The sequence below is a fragment of the Crinia signifera genome, chromosome 2 (genome assembly GCF_055691185.1).
Source record: "Crinia signifera chromosome 2, ASM5569118v1, whole genome shotgun sequence".
NCBI classification, from domain to species: domain Eukaryota; kingdom Metazoa; phylum Chordata; class Amphibia; order Anura; family Myobatrachidae; genus Crinia; species Crinia signifera.
This window is the reverse complement of record NC_139218.1, coordinates 46,677,780-46,699,070: the sequence shown is the minus strand read 5'-3', so window position 1 is coordinate 46,699,070 and position 21,291 is coordinate 46,677,780. Positions and strand designations below refer to the sequence as shown.

General features: G+C 46.7%; 1 protein-coding gene across 1 annotated transcript in view; it reads left to right on the top strand.

The window, feature by feature from the left end:
* Positions 1-11,398: 11,398 nt before the first annotated feature.
* DCBLD2 (discoidin, CUB and LCCL domain containing 2) overlaps positions 11,399-21,291 on the top strand; it is a 66,132-nt gene continuing 56,239 nt past the window's right edge. Inside the window, exon 1 of the mRNA XM_083171965.1 lies at positions 11,399-11,887. Coding sequence (XP_083028091.1) covers positions 11,746-11,887 — 142 coding nt within the window. The 5' untranslated portion in view covers positions 11,399-11,745. The remainder of the gene's footprint in view (positions 11,888-21,291) is intronic.

Here is a 21,291-nt window from a genome sequence, read left to right as displayed (position 1 = left end):
TTGTTCAATAGCTGAATAGCTATCGGGAAGAAGCTTTTTGTGGTTCTTGGCGACTTGGCAGGGATGGACCTGAAGCGTTTACCTGATGGGAGAATATCAAACAAGTTATGGCCAGGGTGGAGCTTGTCCGCCACGATCTTCCCAGTGCGCTTCTTGACTCTGTTTTAAGTATTGTTCCCTTACAGGGGGAGGTCCGTCCCAATAATCTTCTCTGCTGTCCTCACCACTCTTTGTCAGATTCATTGGACCCTCCATGCCAGATTGTAATAGAGGAGCATAGAACGGACTCCACGATAGCAGTGTAAAATAGCCACAGCAGCTCCTGCGGAATACTGAATTATTTCAGTTGCCTCAGGAAGAACAGCCGCTGTTGGGCATTTTTGACAATGGAAGTTATGATGTTAGCCCCATCATGACCGCATGATTATCACCAGACACCAGCTGGCCCCATGGTTGGCTATAAATCATAAGTAATAAAATTGCATTTCTATTTTATACACAATTATGCAATTTGTTGTAATTTTATATATTTAGGGAGACATTGGTGCTTGAGTTAGTTTATAGCTGGCCATACTGTACATTAGAACGATTTGGAATCTTTAAGATTTCAGACATAATTTCTCTTGAACTTCCCAGACACACGACCCGCAGCATCTTCAGATCATGTGTGTAGCACATAAGATCAAAAGATCCACCTCACGACCTGCGGGCATAAGGTTGTAACTGTACCAAAACACCTAACATTGGCCCTTATTCTAGTTGACTCGGACAGATGCGTATTTTCGGATGGCCACCGAGTGTTCTTAGCCCCGCCTACCGTACTGATCGCTCACACCGTCCGAATGCGGTAAGAGTCCGAGTGAATGGACCGCTAGTGGATGTTTCATGTGAACAACACCCCCATCCGTGGGAACCTCCCCTATCCTCCGATGGTCGCTGACCAACGAATAATGGACCGAGCGGTCAGACAGCTCCAAGTGCTCCAGACCACTCGGGCATTTCTCTGTGCGAAAGAAGGGATATGGGCGGACAGCTGGCATCCGGCTATGTCAGCTGTCCGCCCCCCACACTTGCGTCACGGCCGCATTACCATACATACGCCCAGCTTTTTCATGGGAACGCCCATAAAAACGCGGGGCGTACGCATATGGTAATGAGCCCAAACAGCCCTTCACGCCCCTCTCCACCCCCTGCTCGGATTCTTCCGACCGATCGTTTTCTGTACGGAATTCACGCCGTATTCGGACGTGCGCTGCGTTCGCACGTGCACAGAAACGCCTCTGCACATGCGCAAACACAATACATCGGCCGTCCGACCGAACACGCAGCCATCCGACTCAATCAGAATAAGGGCCCATGTGCAGAAAAACATACACAATGCATCGCACGAGCCGTCAAAATCATGCATTCGGCCCTGAAATCGTTCTGATGTTTGGCCAGCTTATGGGTTCTACATGCCTACATAGCGTTGGCCTTATGTCCTCTACTTCTCATAATAGGCCCTTGAATATTTTCTGCTGAAGGCCCATGAGGCCTTTAATCCGGCCCTGCTATGGGGCTAGGGGCCTAGAGACGACTGTGGTCTGGGAATAGGCCTTGGGAGCTAGGGCCTGGTTGTCTGGGCTTGGTGGTGGAAGCCTGGGACCAGTAGCGGAATTCAGCCGATTCGAAACAGTTCTGCAAAACCGATACCAAATGTACAATACTGTCGGCTCTGAAGAACCGTTTGCTAATCATTGCCGTCCGCTCTTTGTAATTTAGACCACTGTGGATTAGCGGGAGGGATTGGCACTGGTTGAGTTTGATAGTTCAATTGAAAATTATAAAGTAATGTACTAAATAACCAACATGCTTACTGCTTGCAAAAAATTATAGCAGTGTTAGGTTGGTGGTGCTCCCAAAAGGATGTTCTCTCGACCCTATGACCCATACCCTTTTTTTTTGTTACCAGAACATCTAATATATAGATCGAACTTAAAACATGTAATAAAAAATGTATAAAAGTAACATATTTGGGGCTGCACTCTTTGAAACCCCCCCCCCCCCATTGCGGCTGACAGTGGTCTAAATTAAAGGGGGGGGGGGGGGCGTCACGAAGATGACTACAAGGGAACATACGTGAGGTTTTTGGGGCACACTTGAAAAGATAATAATAACGAATGAGTGATTTGATGAACAATTAGTGTAATAAAACTTAACTTTTATTCTGGTTTTTACTAAAAAAAGAAGATATTCAATAAGTTAAAATTTAAGGGCTGATTGCCAAACGTAGGTCCTTGATTATATTCGCAAGGTCAGCGCAATGTTTGGATAAAAATGCACAATACCTGTAGAATCACCACCTTTCAAAAGACACAATGGTTTGACCACCCGTATATGATGGAGGCCAAACCATTGTATATTTGAATCTTTACTGCTCAAATATGTGTGTCAAGCATCCCTAAACCAATACCTATATCAATTATACTGTACATTTGTGCAAATTGAACAATTCATGTCTTTTGAAAGGTGGTGATTCTACAGGTATTGTGCATTTTTATCCAAACATTGCGCTGACCTTGCGAATATAATCAAGGACCTACGTTTGGCAATCAGCCCTTAAATTTTAACTTATTGAATATCTTCTTTTTTTTAGTAAAAACCAGAATAAAAGTTAAGTTTTATTACACTAATTGTTCACCAAATCACTCATTCGTTATTATTATCTTTTCAAGTGTGCCCCAAAAACCTCAAGTATGTTTCCTTGTAGTCATCTTCGTGACGCCCCCCCCTTTTAATTTAGACCACTGTCAGCCGCAATGGGGGGGGGGGGGGGTTTCAAAGAGTGCAGCCCCAAATATGTTACTTTTATACATTTTTTATTACATGTTTTAAGTTAGATCTATATATTAGATGTTCTGGTAACAAAAAAAAAGGGTATGGGTCATAGGGTCGAGAGAACTTAGGTCAACCACTGTAGCTTGACAGTCACTAGGTCGACACATGAAATAGGTCGACATACATTAGTTTGACATGGTCATTAGGTCGACACAAGCATTAGGTCTCTGGAAAATATAAACATGAAAAAGGGTCGACATGAGTTTTTTCATGTTTTTTTGGTGTCTATGTCTATGTCAACTTAAGTCGTCATGGACACCGTAAAAGTGTACTGCTTCCCCTTGCTTTGCTCGGCACACTACTGCATTCTTACTCTATGACCACTTGGATAGTAAAGTATGAAAAAACGGTACTCTTTACCTAGAAGGGCGCCAGCGATTGAAATCGCGGTCATCGGGGGTAAAAATCGCGGTCATCGCGGGCATATCGGGATGGCCGCGATGCCCGCGATGAACGCGATTTTCCCATAGGAATCAATGTTAAAAAGGCTGATTGACCGCGATTTGACTGTTAAATGCCTCAATGGACCCGATTTGGCCATAGAAATCAATGTTAAATGGGCCACAGAGCCCATTAACCCTTAAATGTCCCCCCCAATTTTTAACGCCACCCCACGATCCACGCGAACCCGAAGCGTGGCGAGCGCAGCGAGCCCGCGAGGGGCGGCGGTACGCGTCCTCCGACCTTTTCATGCCCTACTATCCACTAGGGCGTGGAGTGAGAATATAATAGTGTGGCGAGCGCAGCGTGCCACCGAGCACGAAGCGTGGCGAGCGCAGCGAGCCCCGCGAGGGGACGCGGATACCTTCACAGTTATACGCGTCCCCTCGCGGGCTTCACAGGTGTCCGTGGCGACGCCGACACCTGTGAAGCCCGCGAGGGGACGCGTCTACCTGTGAAGGTATCCGCGTCCCCTCGCGGGGCTCGCTGCGCTCGCCACGCTTCGGGCTCGGTGGCTCGCTGCGCTCGCCACACTATTATATTCTCACTCCACGCCCTAGTGGATAGTAGGGCATGAAAAGGTCGGAGGACGCGTACCGCCGCCCCTCGCGGGCTCGCTGCGCTCGCCACGCTTCGGGTCGCGTGGATCGTGGGGTGGCGTTAAAAATTGGGGGGGACATTTAAGGGTCAATGGGCTCTGTGGCCCATTTAACATTGATTTCTATGGCCAAATCGGGTCCATTGAGCCATTTAACAGTAAAATCGGGTCCATCGCGCCTTTTAACATTGATTCCTATGGGAAATCGGGAGCATCGCGTCGCGGGCATCGCGGGTACATTTATGGCCGGCCGCGACGCGACCGACACGATTTCCATGTTTAACATGGGTTTCAATGGGAAATCGCGGGCATCGCGTCGGTCGCATCGCGGCCAGACATAAATGTACCCGCGATGCCCGCGACGGGCGCCCTTCTAGGTAAAGAGTACCGAAAAAACCCCTATTAAAATAAAAAACATGAACCCCCCCCAAAAAAAGTAGCTATTAATAATGGCCAGGCAAGAGAGCATTGGTGTACACCTTTCAATTTAACATTACACCTTATCAGACCACAGGTAAGTACTGTATGTAAATATAATTTATTAAGTTTCTTATATAGTGCACACATATTCCGCAGCGTTTTACAGAGTATAGTTGAACACTCACATCAGTCCCTGCCCCAGTGGAGCTTACAATCTATATTCCCTACATGTGGTAGGGAATATAGATTGTAAGCTTACAATCTATATTCCCTACATGTGGTAGGGAATATAGATTGTAAGCTCCACTGGGGCAGCAAGTGAGTTCAGTGAATGTACATGCACACAGACATTCTAGGTTTTTTTTTTGGTTGGAAGACAATTGACCTACCAGTATATTTTTCGATTGTGGGAGGAAACCGGAGTACCCGGAGGAAACCCATGCAAGTACGGGGAGAATATACAAACTCTGCACAGTTAGGGCCATGGTGGGAATGGAACCCATGACCTCAGTGCTGTGAGGCAGTAATGCTAACCATTACACCGTCCGCGTTGCCCCATTCAATTTCCAAGGGCGCTCAGAAAACAAAGGAACTGATGCCACTGGTTTTATTATGTAAAATGTATGTGTAAAATAAAGCTTTGTTAGATATCAGCAAGTGAGTTCAGTGAATGTGCAGCTTACGCACAAATGCAATGTAGAAATTGATCGATCTGACCTTTTTCCTCTTATCCTTACCAGCAGCTCAGATCTAGCCCTTATCGTCTCAGTGTAAAGCCAATACAGTTTTTGTAGATAAATGCTATTGATCGGCAACAAATGTATTGTCCTGTAAACTCTGTAATTGAAATAACGAGCACAGTTTAATTAAAGTATTACTCCTACATTTAATGGAATCCAATGTTTATCGACGATCCCCATCTCCCAATCTTATAAACATTGCCACTTCCACTTGTAATTAGCAGATGAGAAGAGTCTTAAATGCACCTATTCTGAACTACAGTGATCTGTATGTATATGTTTATTGCTAATGGGCCTGATTCTAATTTGGTAAAACAAAACAAATAACTTTGCATCTGAAACAAACCATGCTGCAACGCCAGGGTAGAAAAAATGGTACTTATATAGTAGCCAGGCGCCCAATTTACATATGTACGCTTGCGGAAGGAAATCGCATTGCATGTCCCATTTTTGTGCCATGCAATGCGATCCCAGTACTTTATATGCATACAGTACTGATGTATGCATATAAAGTACCGTAGCTATGCTTTGTGAATAAGCTTAAGCTACGTAAATAGCGTAGTCAGTCAGAAGTTGTGTAAGTTCTCCCGGTCCCTCACTCTGAGGTGATATGGTGTCAGTGATGGATGCTACCCAGAGGTCTTCTACTGTTACAGCGACTGGTGTTCACAGCGGTAACAGCACAGGCATGGCAGGTGAGCAGATGTCGTTGTTCACCCTGCCGACATCATAGGAGGAGGCGTTGCTTTTTTTACAAGAAAAGCATTTGCTGCCCGTTACGCAGACTTGCGTTAATGGGCATCCGATGAGGCTCTCGGTGAAGGAAAGTATGTGGCGCTGCCACATCAAGTCCTGCCGTAAAAAGGTCACTGTTAGAGCAGACCTTTAGTACCCTGGATGCCAGCTGCCGTTCCTGACCCTGGTCCGGTTTCTGTACTACCGGGCACAGGAACTTACAAGTGTCGTGTACTGCCAGAGGGAGTTAAATATGTCGATAAAGACGTTGGTGCAGTACAACGCCCTCATGAGGGAGGCCTGCACCGTGGATCTGCTGTCACAGCCGCACACCCGAATTGGAGGCCCTGGATTGGTGGTGGAGGTTGATGAGACCCGGTTTGCGAAAAGGAAGTACGACGTCTGGAGAATGCTATTCGGTGTCATATGCAGAGAGACAGGGGCCTGCTTCCTCACAGCCATAGAAAAGAGAGACGCCATGACCCTTATGGCTGTCATCACCGAGAATGTCGCCCCCGGGTCCATTATATACCCCGACTGCTGGAGGGCGTATAATATGCAGGAACTACAGAAGGCCGGCTACGAACACTGCAGGGTGAATCACAGATATAATTTTGTGGACCCTGAATCTGGGGTACACACCCAGAATATTGAGCAGATGTGGGGCGCCGCAAAATGGGACCTAGAGGCACTGCAAGACAGCACTTGAATTCATATCTGCAGGAGTTTATGTGGAGGAAAAGTGTGGGTGCAGACAACCCATTTCAAAGGATTTTGCATGTACCTCCTGCCAAAGGGTACTGCAGTGCCCTCTCAGTAAATGCATTTTTTGTCATCCATTATTATTATTGTTCATAATATTGCATTTATTCTTCTTATCATTATTGTTCTTAATGTTTTCATGATTCTTATTATATTTAATGATTCTTTGTTATTGTTAATATGTAATTACTACTAATTATCTTAATAATTATTCACTAAATTTAAAGTTTGACATTAACATGTGAATTCCTAAAACCTGAATGTATTCCTAAAATCACCCCACCCCGAAGTGTGGTGAGCGCAGCGGAACGCGTCCTTCCGACATTTTCATACCCCCACTATCCACTTTGGCATGAAGATGATTTTATATAGTGTGGCAAGCGCACCGAGCCACCGAGCCCGAAGCGTGGTGAGCGGACGCGGATTACTTTACATGTTTTCCGCATACGCTCGCCACGCTTTGGGCTCGGGGGCTCGCTACACTATATAAAATTAACTCCACGCCGACGTGGATAGTGGGGGTATGAAAAGGTCGGGAGGACGCGTTCCGCCGCCCCTCGCGGGGCTCTCTGCACTTGGCACGCTTCGGGGTGGCGTGGATAGTGGTGGAACGCTGTGCTGAAAATGGTTACAGGTGGCGCGGATAGTGGGGGGGGATGTAGAAATTATAGTACAGTTAATGCCTCATCATATCCTAAAAAAATCGCATGCAATCACATGCAATTTTACATAAGGTACAATGACATGCGATGTGATAATTACGCTTGAACAGCGAGCCCCGCGAGGGGTGCCGGAACGCGTCCTCCCGACCTTTTCATACCCCCACTATCCACGTCAATTTGGAGTCGATTTTATAGTGTGGTGAGCACAGCGAGCTACAGAGCCCGAAGCGTGGCGAGCTCAATGAGCCCCGCGTTGGGACGTGGATTACTTTACATGTTTTCCGCATCCCCTTGCGGGGCTCGCTACCGTCGCTACGCTTCCGGCTCGGTGGCTCGCTACGCTATATAAGATCAACTCCACGCCGACGTGGATAGTGGGGGTATGAAAAGGTCGGGAGGATGGGTTCCGCCGCCGCTTGCCACGCTTTTTGGTGGCGTGGATAGTGGTGGAACGCTGCGCTGAAAAGGGTTACAGGTGGCGTGGATAGTGGGGGAGATGTAGAAATTATAGTACAGTTAATGCCTCATCGTATCCCAAAAAATCACATGCAATTTTACATAAGGTACATGCGATAATTATGCATAAAAAGAGCAGTGAATAAATGACTTAGTAACAACGCATCGCATGCAAAGTATAACAGGTAGGAAAAGAGCAGTGAATAAATTACTTAGTAAGATCGTATCGCATTGCATGCATCTTATAACACTAAAACGGGTACTGCGATGCGATGCAATCATCTTACAGAGAATAGCCCACTAAGCAAAGTACTTAGTGGGCGCCCGGGTACTACATAAGTACCGAAAAAACATTTACATTTCATTTCTGTGCAGGGTAAATACTAGCTGTTTTGCATGTAGCCCAGATGCGCAGTTACCGTTTTATTTTTATTTTTTTTCACTCCTTCACTTCCAAATCAAAATCAGGCCCAATGAGAGAACTTCTGTTGGATGGAAATGGTAATGTCTCCCACTACTACATTTACAGCTTGAAAGGGAATGCTGGCATTCAGTTTAATGATGCCGGCATCCCAACTGCCATCAGAACACAGGAACCGGAACTTCAAAAAGGATCAGGATGCCGACAACAGAATACAGTCAGCCGGCATCTCGATCCAGTGGCGTAAGTTTGTGCCAGGCGCTTGGAGGGAAGATGAATGTTGGTGCCCCCCCACTTTATTTTATATAATGTAATATGCTACGGTGCCACTGTCATCAGCATATTTTCACGGTTTAAAGAAGGCACTCTGAGACAATCTGTTATCCAAAGTGTATTCAGAGCATGTTGTCTAATGTTTTCGGGAAATGGGATTGTTTGGTCGACAGTCATTAGGTCAACACCGTTGGGTCAACATACAAGAAGGATGACAGGGGTCTAGGTCGACATGGGTCAAGGTCGACAGGGGCCTTGGTCGACAAGGAACTTTTTTTTAATTGTTTTTTTTAACCGAATGTTGACACAGTCGACATGGACACAATATTAAGTGTACCACATCCCCTCGCATCGCTCACTGCGCTCGCAATGCTTTGGGCACGGGGCCTCACTACACTCAGCACACTATTTTATTCTCCCACCACGCCCTAGTGCAGTGGTTCCCAAACTGTGTGACGTGGCACCCTGAGGTGCTTCAGAGCACTTGCAGGGGTGCCCCGGGATGAGCGGCTTTCAGGGGGGCTTTGCATAGCGCTCCGCTATGCAACGCCGTCCTCCCCCCCTCCGTCGATGCCGGGCAGGGGGAAAGCCGCTCAGTGTGTATGCACTGAGCGGCTTTCCCCGCAGTGATGATCGACATCATCGCTGTCCATACACGCTGGGCATAGTCGCCCAATGTGTATGGACCTTTAGAGACATAATGGTGTTGACGTGCTATATTGGGAAACAGTCCCTGCCATCACCTCCACAGCAGCAACCTGTCAATCAGGCCCTGGCACATGCACAGTCCTCAAAACTGTGGCCAATTGTGTCCAATACAGGACTGCTGTAAAGCCCCATACACACTAGGCGACCCTGGTTGCGGCTGATATAATTAATAATACCGTCCGCAGATGTTCGATATTGTGTGTGCACACTGAATGATATCGGTAAACGGTACCGTCACCAGTACCCGCTGAGCATGCGGGTCGTTTGGTTATTTACTCATTCCAACCCAGTGACACGAATGGTCCTTATATAGAAAGAGTAAGCCGCAGCTAAAGCCCCCATACACTACAGAGTGGTGTGTGTTTTACTTCCGTTCCGATGCATGGTCCTGTGCGTATCAGATCAGATCCGGAGATCACCACTGTTGCAACAAGGAGATATCGTATCCGGTGGTGCTGAACAGGATTGCATGCGATCCCCTGGCAACTGACCCATCAGCTCACCAGGGGACACACATTGCGATTTTAGCCTGTTTTCTAAGTGATCTGTGCTAAGCAATCTTGATCGCTTAGAAATTGAGCACAAATCACTCTGTGTGTACACCCCATAGCAATACGCGGTCCCATGCGTCACTATCGCCAGCTCAGATCTTGTGTGCATGCAGTCAAAATCATCACGTGTGTGTGTACAGAAACAGTGATAGCGAACTACTGTTTAAAATTAACTTTTTTTTTTTTTTTTTGGCTTAGCACACATTACTTAGTGCAAATCTGTGTGCAAATTCTAATGTGTGCATGCACAATCTAAGCACCAGAAAGTTCAATGGAAAGTGCCTACCCTAATGGTGCCCATACACGGAACGATGTGCTACAAAAGCATGCGTTTTGTATTAGATGCAATGTGATCTAGTACAGAAAGTATGTGCTGAACATACTTCTTGTGCTATGTGATGTGAGCGCGCATCGCACAAGCAAAACGCACAGCGTATGGGCACCTTAAAGGCCCCCCATACTCTAGACAATTTGCATGTCAATTGGGCTCTTTTCCTGCAATTGCCGCAGTCAATTGCATGTCAATGACAGCAGGTCTGATGCAATGTGGGGTCCTGTGCGCATTGCACCAGAGCCTGTGAGTCGCACTAGCTGTATAAGCAATCTCTTGGATTGCTTCCGAGTCGTGTAGGCTTGACTGGTGCCTGGGATCTAAAGCTGGCCATACACTATAACGACCTGCAAACAACCTGATCATAAGCAGGTGGTAAGAGCGATCATATGTGCTTAAAGATGTGTACACACGGTCAGATATGCCGTGCAATGCGAGTCCTGATGCGATCAGATCATATCGGGACTCGTATCGCACGGCATGCATGCAGAGGCACAATTTAGACTATATAGTGCAGATCTGCACTATATAGTCTTGGCTGCCCTCTCTATTTCATACCTCCCAACTGTCACGATTTTGGAGGGACAGTCCAGATTTTCGGGTCCTGTCCCGCTGTCCCACCCGCGGCAGGCATTGTCCCGCTGCGGGGGGGTGACAGTTGGGAGACCCCCAATCTAGTAGAATAGACGCTCTGCGCATGCGCACAGCGTCTATTCTCGTATGAAAATGAGGTCGCGGCTAATTAGCATAAGCCGCGCCCTCATTTGCATACGCCCCGCCCCCTTTTCGGGCGCTCGCGCGGCTTCGCCGCGCGAGTGTCCCTATTTCGTACAGCCAGAAGTTGGGAGGTATGCTATTTGACGGCCGACTTGCACTCACACGGGAGCGCGCATCGGGCTCACAAGCCCTAAAAAGCCTGCGATCTGGCTTCCGATGTTCACTATATCGGCAACATCGTAAGCCATATCTGCCCATGTGTACACACTATTAAAAGCACATACGATCTGCTTACAACTGCAAGCAAAGCCGACAGATCATACGTGAAGCACGTATGATCTGATGATCGACATCTCGACTCGCGGGACTGCGCATCGCACCGATAAACCTCACGATGTGCACACAATCCATCATAAGAACCATCAAAATCGTGCAGATCAGCCGGATATAGTTTCAGTGTATGGCCAGCACCCCAGCAGCAGAGTGTAATATAGAGTTCAGGGATCTCTCCCCTGGCGTGAGTCCCACGGTGTGGGCACTTCTATACAGTGGTGAAAATACTAGCTGCTGCTGCTGCGGCTCAAGCAGGAAAAGTTGGGAGAAAGTGCCCGCAGCGGACCCACGCGTGTTCTCCCACGAAACATCATGTAGGACAGAAGCCCGTGGGATGTTGGTGGGATCAGGGTCCCCACGCTGGCTGTGTGTGATACCCCGGGGGCTCCCGTGTAGCACGGCCCGGCCACTGAGAGGGGGGAGGGTGCTGTGTGGGCCCACGCACAGGTCCCCGCCCCCTAAACCTCCGTTAACCCCACGCAGGCCGCCCGGGTGCAGCACCAGCAGCAGCAAGGACAGACGGCGGACCGTGCTCGCTCCTGGCCCCGGGCAGAACGGGTTAACGCCGGGAGTCCTCCTCCAGTGATCCGCAGCCCGGCGCCGGAACTGCCAGCTTCTGCTCCAGCCGGGAACTGCCGCCGTTACCGGGGATCTGCTGCCGACGGGTGATGTGACCCTCCCCCCGTACCATGCTCCGCGCCGCCCCGCTCCCCGCTGTGGATGTGTGAGAGAGCCCAGTATGCCTGCACAGTGCCGGCGGCTGCTGGGATGGAGAGCCGGGGGATGGTGAGCGGTCGGCTGGCCCTGGTGATCTCCGGCTGTGTCCTCTCCCTGCTCCTCCGGGCTGCGGGGGCTCAGAACGGTGAGTGTGCTCTGTGTCCTCCGGCCACACGTGTCATATGTGCTGCTCACATACATGTATTATGTATGTGCTGGGCAGTGTATGCAATGTACTGTATCTGCTGCATTGTGTCCCTGTCCTGCTGTAGCACCTTATGCCTGACACGGACCACTCTGCACTGCTGTACCCCTATATCCTACCTAATGTACCTCTATATCCTAACTAATGTACCATGCTGTACCCCTATATCCTACCTGCTGTACCTCTTTATCTTAGAGCACCCCTATATCTTACTTGCTGTACGCCTATAGCCTACCTACTGCACTGTGCTGTACCCATATTTCCTACCTGCTATACCCCTATATCCTACCTAGTGTACCTCTCTATCATACTGCACTTTGCTGTACCTTGTAATCATACTCACTGTACTGTACCCCTATATCCTACCTACTGTTCCTTTTTATCTTACTGCAATGTGCTGTACCTCTATATCCTACTGCACCGTGCTGTACCTCTATATCCTCCTTTAATGTATCATGCTGTACATCTACTCTGTATCCTACCTACTGTACTTCTATATCCTAATGCACTGTGATGTACCTCTATATCCTACTTTCTGTACTATGCTGTACCCCTGTATACCTGCTGTAACTCTCTATCCTACCTCCGGTGCCATGCTGTACCTCTATATCCTGCAGTACCCCTGTATCCTACTGTAGCGTGCTGTATACTGTTCTACCTCTGTCTATTTTACTGTCTCTATGTCCGAGCAGCTGAATATCGGTATCCTTGAGCTGTGTAGTAGGGAAGGGTAAAGAAGACATTTTCCATGATGTTTGGAGAACCTTGTTCTGATTTGCATTTGTACTGTAAATCACATTTTTTGTTTTGTTCTTTGCTCATCTATGTATCGTCAGGTGCTGAGGAACCCTTGTGGCACCATATAAATAAACAATAATAATAATAACCTATGTGTAGCAGTTGCCGACTACCTTTGGCATCTATAATTACACTATGATGCTTCATTATGAAAGGGCACGTCTCTCCTGTATACAAGTGCTGTTCTCGGGCATGTCTGTGGTTTCCTAGATCCAGGTGTGTGTGACTCTCAGTAGTGTCAGTGATTTCCTAGGGTTTCCTGTAGGTGCTGATCAGTGATGGTGGCATATTTTCATTTTGAAGTGCAAAATTTTAGACATGATGGATCACTAAATCACATCTAATATTTTTGTCCTTCAGAATTTAAAATATGCCGCCCTCACTGCTCAGTACCTGGCACCTAGTGTGTACACAATTTCCTAGCACCAGTTCTGCGTGATTTCCTAGCACCAGGTAGGTGTGAGAGACTCGGTCGTGTCTGTGGTTTCCTAGCATCAGGTAGGTGTGTGTGTGACCTCAGTAGTGTCTGTGGTTTCCTAGCACCAGGTGTGTGTGTGTGTGTGACCCCTATTAGTGTCAGTGATTTGCTAGTGTAAAAGTTATATTTTTTACGTTTGGAAAATGACCAAGTAATCCTCTCAGCTGAGTAACTTCGAAAATGAAGGTTTAGATCCTCGTGAAGCAGCACTGTTTGTATCTATAGAGTTTTAAAAAAAACAGGAGACCCCCTAATCACGGCGCCCGTTAAGTAGTTAACGCAGTGTCCTATTCAGCGCACTAGGATCGCGCATTGCATCACATGCGATGGTACTTGTGCAGTTTCACGACACCCCTGCCCGTGGATCAAATCGCATGCAATGCGATTTAGCACACCCCCACTATCCACGTCGGTGTGGAGTTGACTTTATAAAGTGTGGTGAGCACACGCGGATTACTTGACGTGTATTCTGCGTCCCCTTGTTGGGCTCGCCGAGTTTCGGGCTCGTTTTCCGCTGCCGATCGCCACGCTTCGGGCGCTCGGCACACTTTATAAAATCAGCTCCACGTCGATGTGGATAGTGGTGGTATGAACAAGTCGGGAGGACGCGTACCTCGTCCCCTCGCCACAGTTCAGGATGACGTGGATAGTGGGGGCGTGCTAAATAGCATTTCATCATACGCGATCAAATGGCATGCGATGCAATCCACGGGCAGGGGTGCTGTGAAACCGCACAAGTAGAATTGCATCGCACGCAAATCGCATGCGATGTGATCCAAGCGCCGCCGTACGTAAACTAATTTGGGCACCGTGATAATACACAAGTACCGTTTAGATTGTAAATGGCAAGTACTATTAGATGGGATTTAAATGTGCCAGCCATGCTGTAAGATGCTACTAGATCTTGTTCTGTACACTTAACTACTGCAAACTCTTTGTCCGTTTTGCATATGTATACATGATATAGAATATAGACAACCTAGAGCAATGTATTGGTCCTGTACTCGCTGCCATTAACGCAATAGATTATTTTTATAATGTAGCGAGCACATAGTATATCAGGTGTCTAGTGCAGTTCTCTGTATTTAAAGACGTCATTGAGTTCCTGTAAAAGTGTTGACTCTCCAGTTTGTCACCAGACGAGTTAGTAAAATAGAATAATGTGTTTTCTGGGCTAGTACTATATCGATTTCTTAACTGTGGACAGATTGTCAGACGCTGTCTTATCAATCTCAGACTCCTGTCTCATGGGGGAGGGAGTATGAAATGGAGATGGGATGCCTCATTCTGTTACGTGTTGTAGCCTTTTTATTTTCTATGTATAACGTTTAGTAATGTTTTTTAGGTTGTTTTTGTGGAACCTCTGCAGTGTTGGTTATACACTTTTTCACACCAAGTGAATTTACCCGGTTATTGCTGGATCGACCTGGGTCAGGTTACAGTGTAAATGGCTGCCTTAAAAATAACCCGGGTCCAAAGACCCGGCAATCCAAGTCAGGAAATGTGAGACCCGTGTTCAGGGGCAGTGTAAACGGGTAACCTGACCTGAGACCCATTTAAATCAATGGGAGCTTACAATCCTATAGATTGTAAGCTTGCAGCAGGGACCTCCAACCTCCTATGTCTGTCTGTTTTACCCAGTTTGTTCTTTCAGTGTTGTCAACATTTGTAAAGCGCAATGGAATCTGCTGCGCTATATAAGTAACTGTAAATAAATGGGAGAGCCCATACCTTCTGACTGCAGCACAGACAGCAGTGGTGCTGGGGAGGAGGTGAATGGATACCTGTGTGTGGTGTCCATTTACTGCGCACAGTGGCTGGTGGTAGCCCAGCAGCAGCTTGCCCCCAGCATGATGTAGGCGCTGCAGGGATCCCGGATGGTGGATTTCCCAGTGCTGGTGTATAGGATCTCCAAGCGCCGGTTTTCAAGACATTGCATCTGCGAATGGTACCGACCCAGGAATATACCGGATCGGCATGCAGTGTAAATGTGGTGAATCCCGGATTGGAACAGTGTTTTGGGTGTAAAATCAGTATTACAAAGCTGTGGCGTCTGTTAGCCAGACCTTCCACTCAAAATAATTCCTCTGTTCATGCCCCAAACACAGGGCAGTATGTGAAATATCACTCATAGTTTGTAATATTGCTTGCTTGCTGACTTTGCATCCCTGGCATATTACAACGTACACGCCACTATGTAATAAGGGGAAGCAATAGTAACCCTATCAGTAGGAAAGATATAGTTGTGGGCTAGATGCACTAAGCTACAAAATTTATAAAATAGAGTGACATGTCACAGACTGTTTGTTTGAAAAATGTCAGGCAGGAGCTGATTGGCTGTTTTTTTTTTTTTTTTATCACTCTCCATTTTATCACTTTTGAAGCTTAGTGCATCAGACACTTTTTTTTTTCCCTGCAGCCCCTTAGGGCTGCATACAAAAATCTGCAAATCCAGAGTCCGATCGGGGCGAGCTCCGTGCCGGTCTGCACCATTTCTACACCTCTGTAATGACGCGTTTCCCCCTCAGTGGCTAAAAGGATGACCCTATTATCTCCCACTCTCTCACTCACTCCTTAATGCCCTGGTCATTATAGAACCCATGGCCAAGATCACAGCACTATTTTACACTCTGTCCTACCCCACCATTTCAGCATCCAACTGATCAGAAGAGGACCTCAGATGCCCATGTGTGCCAAGATGGGGTGTGGATCGTTACGTTGACAGACAATAGGTCTACAAGAGCTTTTCACGGTTTATCTTGTCTTTGTCGATATGGACACCATATTAGTGTACCACATGGCTCGCTGCGAAGGGACGCCAAGCTTCAGGCGCAGTGCCTCGCTGCATTTGCCACACTATTTGCCAACTGGGATGGTAACATATGAACGAGGCAACTAAAAAAATAAATCATGTTGACGTTTTTTTCCATGTCGACCTTTTCATGTGTCAGCCTATTGCCTTTTGACCAATAGTGGTCCACCTACTGACTGTCAACCCTGACACATCGACCTAAGACCGCATACCACCAGGATTTCCCCTCGGTAAATAGATGCCTGATGGACGATTTCAAAGTCGACATGGAAAAGGTCGACATGAGTTTTCTTCATTTTCATACCATCCACTTGGCGTCCAATTGAGAATGGTAAAGTGTGTTGAGAGCAGCTAATTGGGGGGGGTCAGTGTGCTCAGGTGTCGGCATTGATACAAAAGGACCGTCGGGTCCGATGCGCATTCCCGTGCGCATCAAACCCAAGCAGATGGTTGGACCTGCTGGCAGTCCGAACACCCGTCCTGGGACCTCCCTCCTGGCGGCGAGACAGGCAGGAAGCAGGGACACATGCAATCCATCACAACAAATTGTGACGGATCGCATGCGTCCCGGGCAGCTCGCAGGGTATCGGGTGTCCCGTAACATCGCAGCAGTGTATGGGCACCTTTAGACTAACCAAAACTATAGTGATCATTTCAGTGTCATTTCTAGAGGTATACCGAACAAATAAGGTTGAAGCTGCCAAAAAGATAAATGAAAAAGGGCAGACTAGATGGGCCAAGATGGTATTATACACCGGTAGATTCTGTTTCTATTCACAATTTCGCTTCTCAGACGTTGTTCTAGGTTGAGCTGACTGTTGTGCAGGAGAAAGATGGTTCCGGTGCAGAATTGTCTGGTGTACCTGTGTCTGCAGTCACCATGAGCAGATAAGAATCAATCCTCATAGGCTGTGGTTCCTGTCACACATTGCCAGTAAATTTAATCTGTAAATTTCACATAACTCCTGGGACTCTGAGAACTATATACTTAGCAGATTGATGTGAGAAAGGGCTATAAATTACACCTAATTGTGTTACCAGAAGTGAATTTACTGCATTGCACCCAGTAATTGCTGTGTGCGCTCTAGACGAGAGCTGGAATGATTATTCAAATGGAACGAAGGACTCTTCTTCCAAAGAGGATAAAGATTGTATAATATACAGATTTGTTCTGTATTGTCTTTAGCGCCAGGGAAGTGGTTTTCCAGCCTAGTTTTTGTTTTACGGACTGCCTACTTGTCACTTAGGAAATCTACCAGTCATGAAGAAAAACGTTCAGAGTAACGGTGTGCGCACACGGTGCGAATACCGTGCGATGCGATCTGCATACAACTTTGACTATATAGTCAATGCAGCCAAGACTTTCTGCTTGCGATATGTGAATGCGCATCGGGATCGCAAGGGTTAAAAACCCCATGCGATCCTGATGAGATTTTGACTATATAGTCAAAATCTCATGCACATTGTACCCATGTGTACACACCATTACAGTGAAAACAAAATTACGCTTGCCCAGGGTATGTATACGAACTATGGACCTGCACTCACCAATACAGAGTAAAATCCTGCCCTGTGCAAGCGTGTGAATTGCTTAGCATGGCTTGCGAAAATTAGCCATTCCATTCGCAAGCCACTCGCCATCGACTGATTTTAACCACTGTGTACAGTCTGTGCTTAGCCCAGGACTGACTTGGCGGCTGCAAAAGAATCAGTTGGATCGTGGCTGGAGCTGATGTCACACGCCATCCCCTCTAACACCTGGGCACGCCTGCGTTTTCCCTGACACTTCCAGAAATCTGACGGTTACCGGCCCCAACATTGCTGTGCAGCTCGGCGGGTATGTGTTCCCTGTGTGATACTGCACTGTCCCTGCTTATACTGTTATACCCCTTTACCACTGCAGCTCTTAAACGGTAAATTGCCATTTTTTTAGCCTTTTTAAATGGGTAGAGCGGCAGTGGGAATGCTCCAGGTTGCTTCAACCGTTTAACAAATACGGGTAAAAAGTAGTGTTTTACCCGTTTAAGAGCTGTTTTTTTGGCAGTGGGAAAGGGTCTTAAACGGTATTTAATAATAATAAAGGTTAAGAATATGATTGGCTGATGACTGTACACACCACATCCTGTGGGGCAAGAGAAGTCCATTTTTATGACAGCCCATGTTTACTATGGGTTTAAACGGGTGGCTATGTGGTTTAAACGGGAACAATGTGAAAAAAAAAGGTATTTAAACAGCAATTTACAGTTTAAGAGCTGCAGTGGGAAAGGGTCTTTTTGGCTCTTACCCGTTTACAAATACCGGGTCATTACCCGTTTAGGCAGAGGGAAAGCAGCATTACCTACCTGGCTGCTGCTGCTGTAGCTGATTGCTATCTAGGCGCTGTGCTGCTCGGCGGGCATGGGTTTCCCAGCATGTAATGTCTCAATGGAATGTATATAATGCCTCTCCTAACCCTCCCCTTCATCCCTGCCTGATGCTGCATTGTATATCCACAAAAAATTCCTAGTGTGCGCAAGCATACATGGCCAATAAAGTTGATTCTATTCTACCTGTCTCCATGGGCTAAGCCTGCCTTAATAATGAGGTAAATGTGCACTAAATTTGTCTGCTTCCTCTCTATCCCATCCCCCGCTTCTGTTCCGCATCATTTATTGCCTGCTCTGTTCCCTTAACTAATGGAGTTTGAAACCTGTACCTATTCAGTTGTGTGCCTCCATCTGTACAGCACCACACTGGCTGCGTACAGAGGCACCCATACTGTGCTTTCTAATTTGTGCATAGTTCCCTGTGGGACCATTTACTCAATGTGCTTTTACATGTATTTAATGTCATTCACAAATGCTTTTATGCAGAGTTGTCACAGCGCTGGTCTGGTCCATCTATTTGTTTTTATGGCACCATTTCATCTGTGACTGAAATGTTGCTGGTTTTACATGGCTGTGTGTCAATGTGTTGAGAGCAATCTTCAGCCTCAGGTATTGTGCACAGTGCCTGAATCTAGCTGCAAAAGAGAAAGCGGTCACAGTAAGTTCTTGGCCCAAGAAGATCCTCCTGGACATGGGCCAAACGGGTTGATTTCAAATTAAAATGGTTTTGTCTATTATTTAAAAAAATATATTTGTTTTTGAGGAGGAGGGACCTTAATTAGCATAGGCGAAAATTAACCAAAGTGGTCCCACAGCAATCTAAATCTAACTTGTTACTGAAAACCAATCTATTCCTACACTGGATATTATAAGACCAAGCTTATCTGAAGTACAGAGGGATTGTTATTAAAGTCAAAATGCTCCTTAAATAAAAATAGAACAATTAAAATCAAATGATGCACGGAATTATAATACAAATAGTGTCTGGAAATTGAAGAATGACTCCTATTGTGTTATACACTGAATGAAGGCTACAGGTTGGGATCATTAGGTCGACAGGCCTCAGGTGGACACACTGGAAAGGTCAACATGGTATGAGGTCGACTGTCAAAAGATCAACATGGAGTTTCAATTGAATTTTTTTGTCCCAATGTTTACAGTCAACATGGACACCGTAATGGTGCACCGCTTTCCCTTGCATCGCTCCCCAAACTATTAGATTCTCCCTCCGTGCCCTAGTGGAGGGTAGGGCATGAAATGCTGCTTGTTGGCTGTAAAAAAAAAAGTGAAAAAACCCATGTCGACCTTTTGACTACCAACCTAATGCATCTGTCGACCTAATCACCCTGTTGACCTTCCTGTGATCGACATAGTGACCGAATACCGAAGGCTACAAGGTGGCCAAATGACCGAGGCAGACTGATCCCCCCCCCCCCCCCAAAACAGGCAGTTTTCCTACACAAACCACCCCCCCCCCCTCAGACCGCTAGTCGCTAACACTCAACTGCCATTCCGTTTTCAATATCGCCTGAATAGCACCCAACATGCTGAGTTCTATGGAACCACACATCCCAGCATGCCCTGCCACCAATATACTATTCGAGCATAGTGTTTGTTCTGCACCCTGCACCTTTCAAGACGAGCGTGGTTCCTATTTAATACCTGAGGTGTCACTCTCTGCTGTGGTGCTTCTAGCACAGCTTGATCTGTTTTGAAACACTGATACAGACCCCACTGTGCTCAAAGCACCACCGCAGAGAGCGACACCTCAGGTGGGGAAAAAGGAACCGCATGTGTCTTGAAAGGTGCAGGGTGTGAGAATGAACATGAGTGCATGCTAAAACTGTTTTGCTGAGCATACATCCACAGCAGACGGAGAGCCGTATGTGGAATACCCGTTCATTAGAAAATATGAGCACTAAGTAATATTTTGGTTACTAGTGTAATGATTGCATAACCTGAGCTTGGGTTGGCACAAATAGGCTTCCATTATCTGTCGGCTCCAAAATGCAAGTGTTTGAATGTGTTGTTGTGAAATGGTCTGGCACATGCCAAAGAGAACCTTATCAACCCCCTAGCTTTTTAAAAATACCTGCTGCTTCAGTCGTGCCCAGATCACATTATGGACTTTGCCCTGTTTTTACAAAGTCTTGAGTAAATCTCTAAATAATTAAATGTCTACTGTACACTTGCCTTCTGAGTTCTTCCATGGATGTGTGTATAAATATATGTAATGTATGTGGTGCTGGGTTGCGGACCTGGAAAAGGGTGGAGTTTTACCAAATATAAAATGGAAGGGCCTTCTGCTTTTGGCATATTCCTTTAGCCACCAGGCTGTACTTACCTCTCGTTTTTGCCCACATCCTCATGAGGTGTGAACACAAATCCATGGTAAGTAGGGCTTTCTGGCCTTATCCCTACCCTCAGAAATGTGTTCACCCATCGCTTCAGGAACGTAATCCAGCGCTTATGGTTAAACACGTTTTATTGGTGGCTTACTGCGAGGGAATGAGTTTTTAAAAGTTAATGGCTCCAGCAATTACCGTTTGACGCGCCTCTAGCTGTATGCCCAATGGTTATTATGCCCCTAAATGTTGGGAGGTATGAGCGGAATGCACTGTATAATGTGGTGAATTTGTACAGCGACGAGTACAGACTGTCTTTCATTCATAATCTGATGAGGAACAGAACCTTGACCTACAAGCTGCAGTGGGTAGTTTGATGGAAAGAAAAGTGACAAGCTGAGAGATGAGTTGGCCTTGTGGGCATGTATCAGGGGTGAATGCAATCAGACCTACAAGGTCTCATGCTGGATAACTTCTCATGCATCTGTATAGTTTTCCTTCACATAAGTCCCCTGATTACATCTTCCAGGCCCTGGCATTGGTTT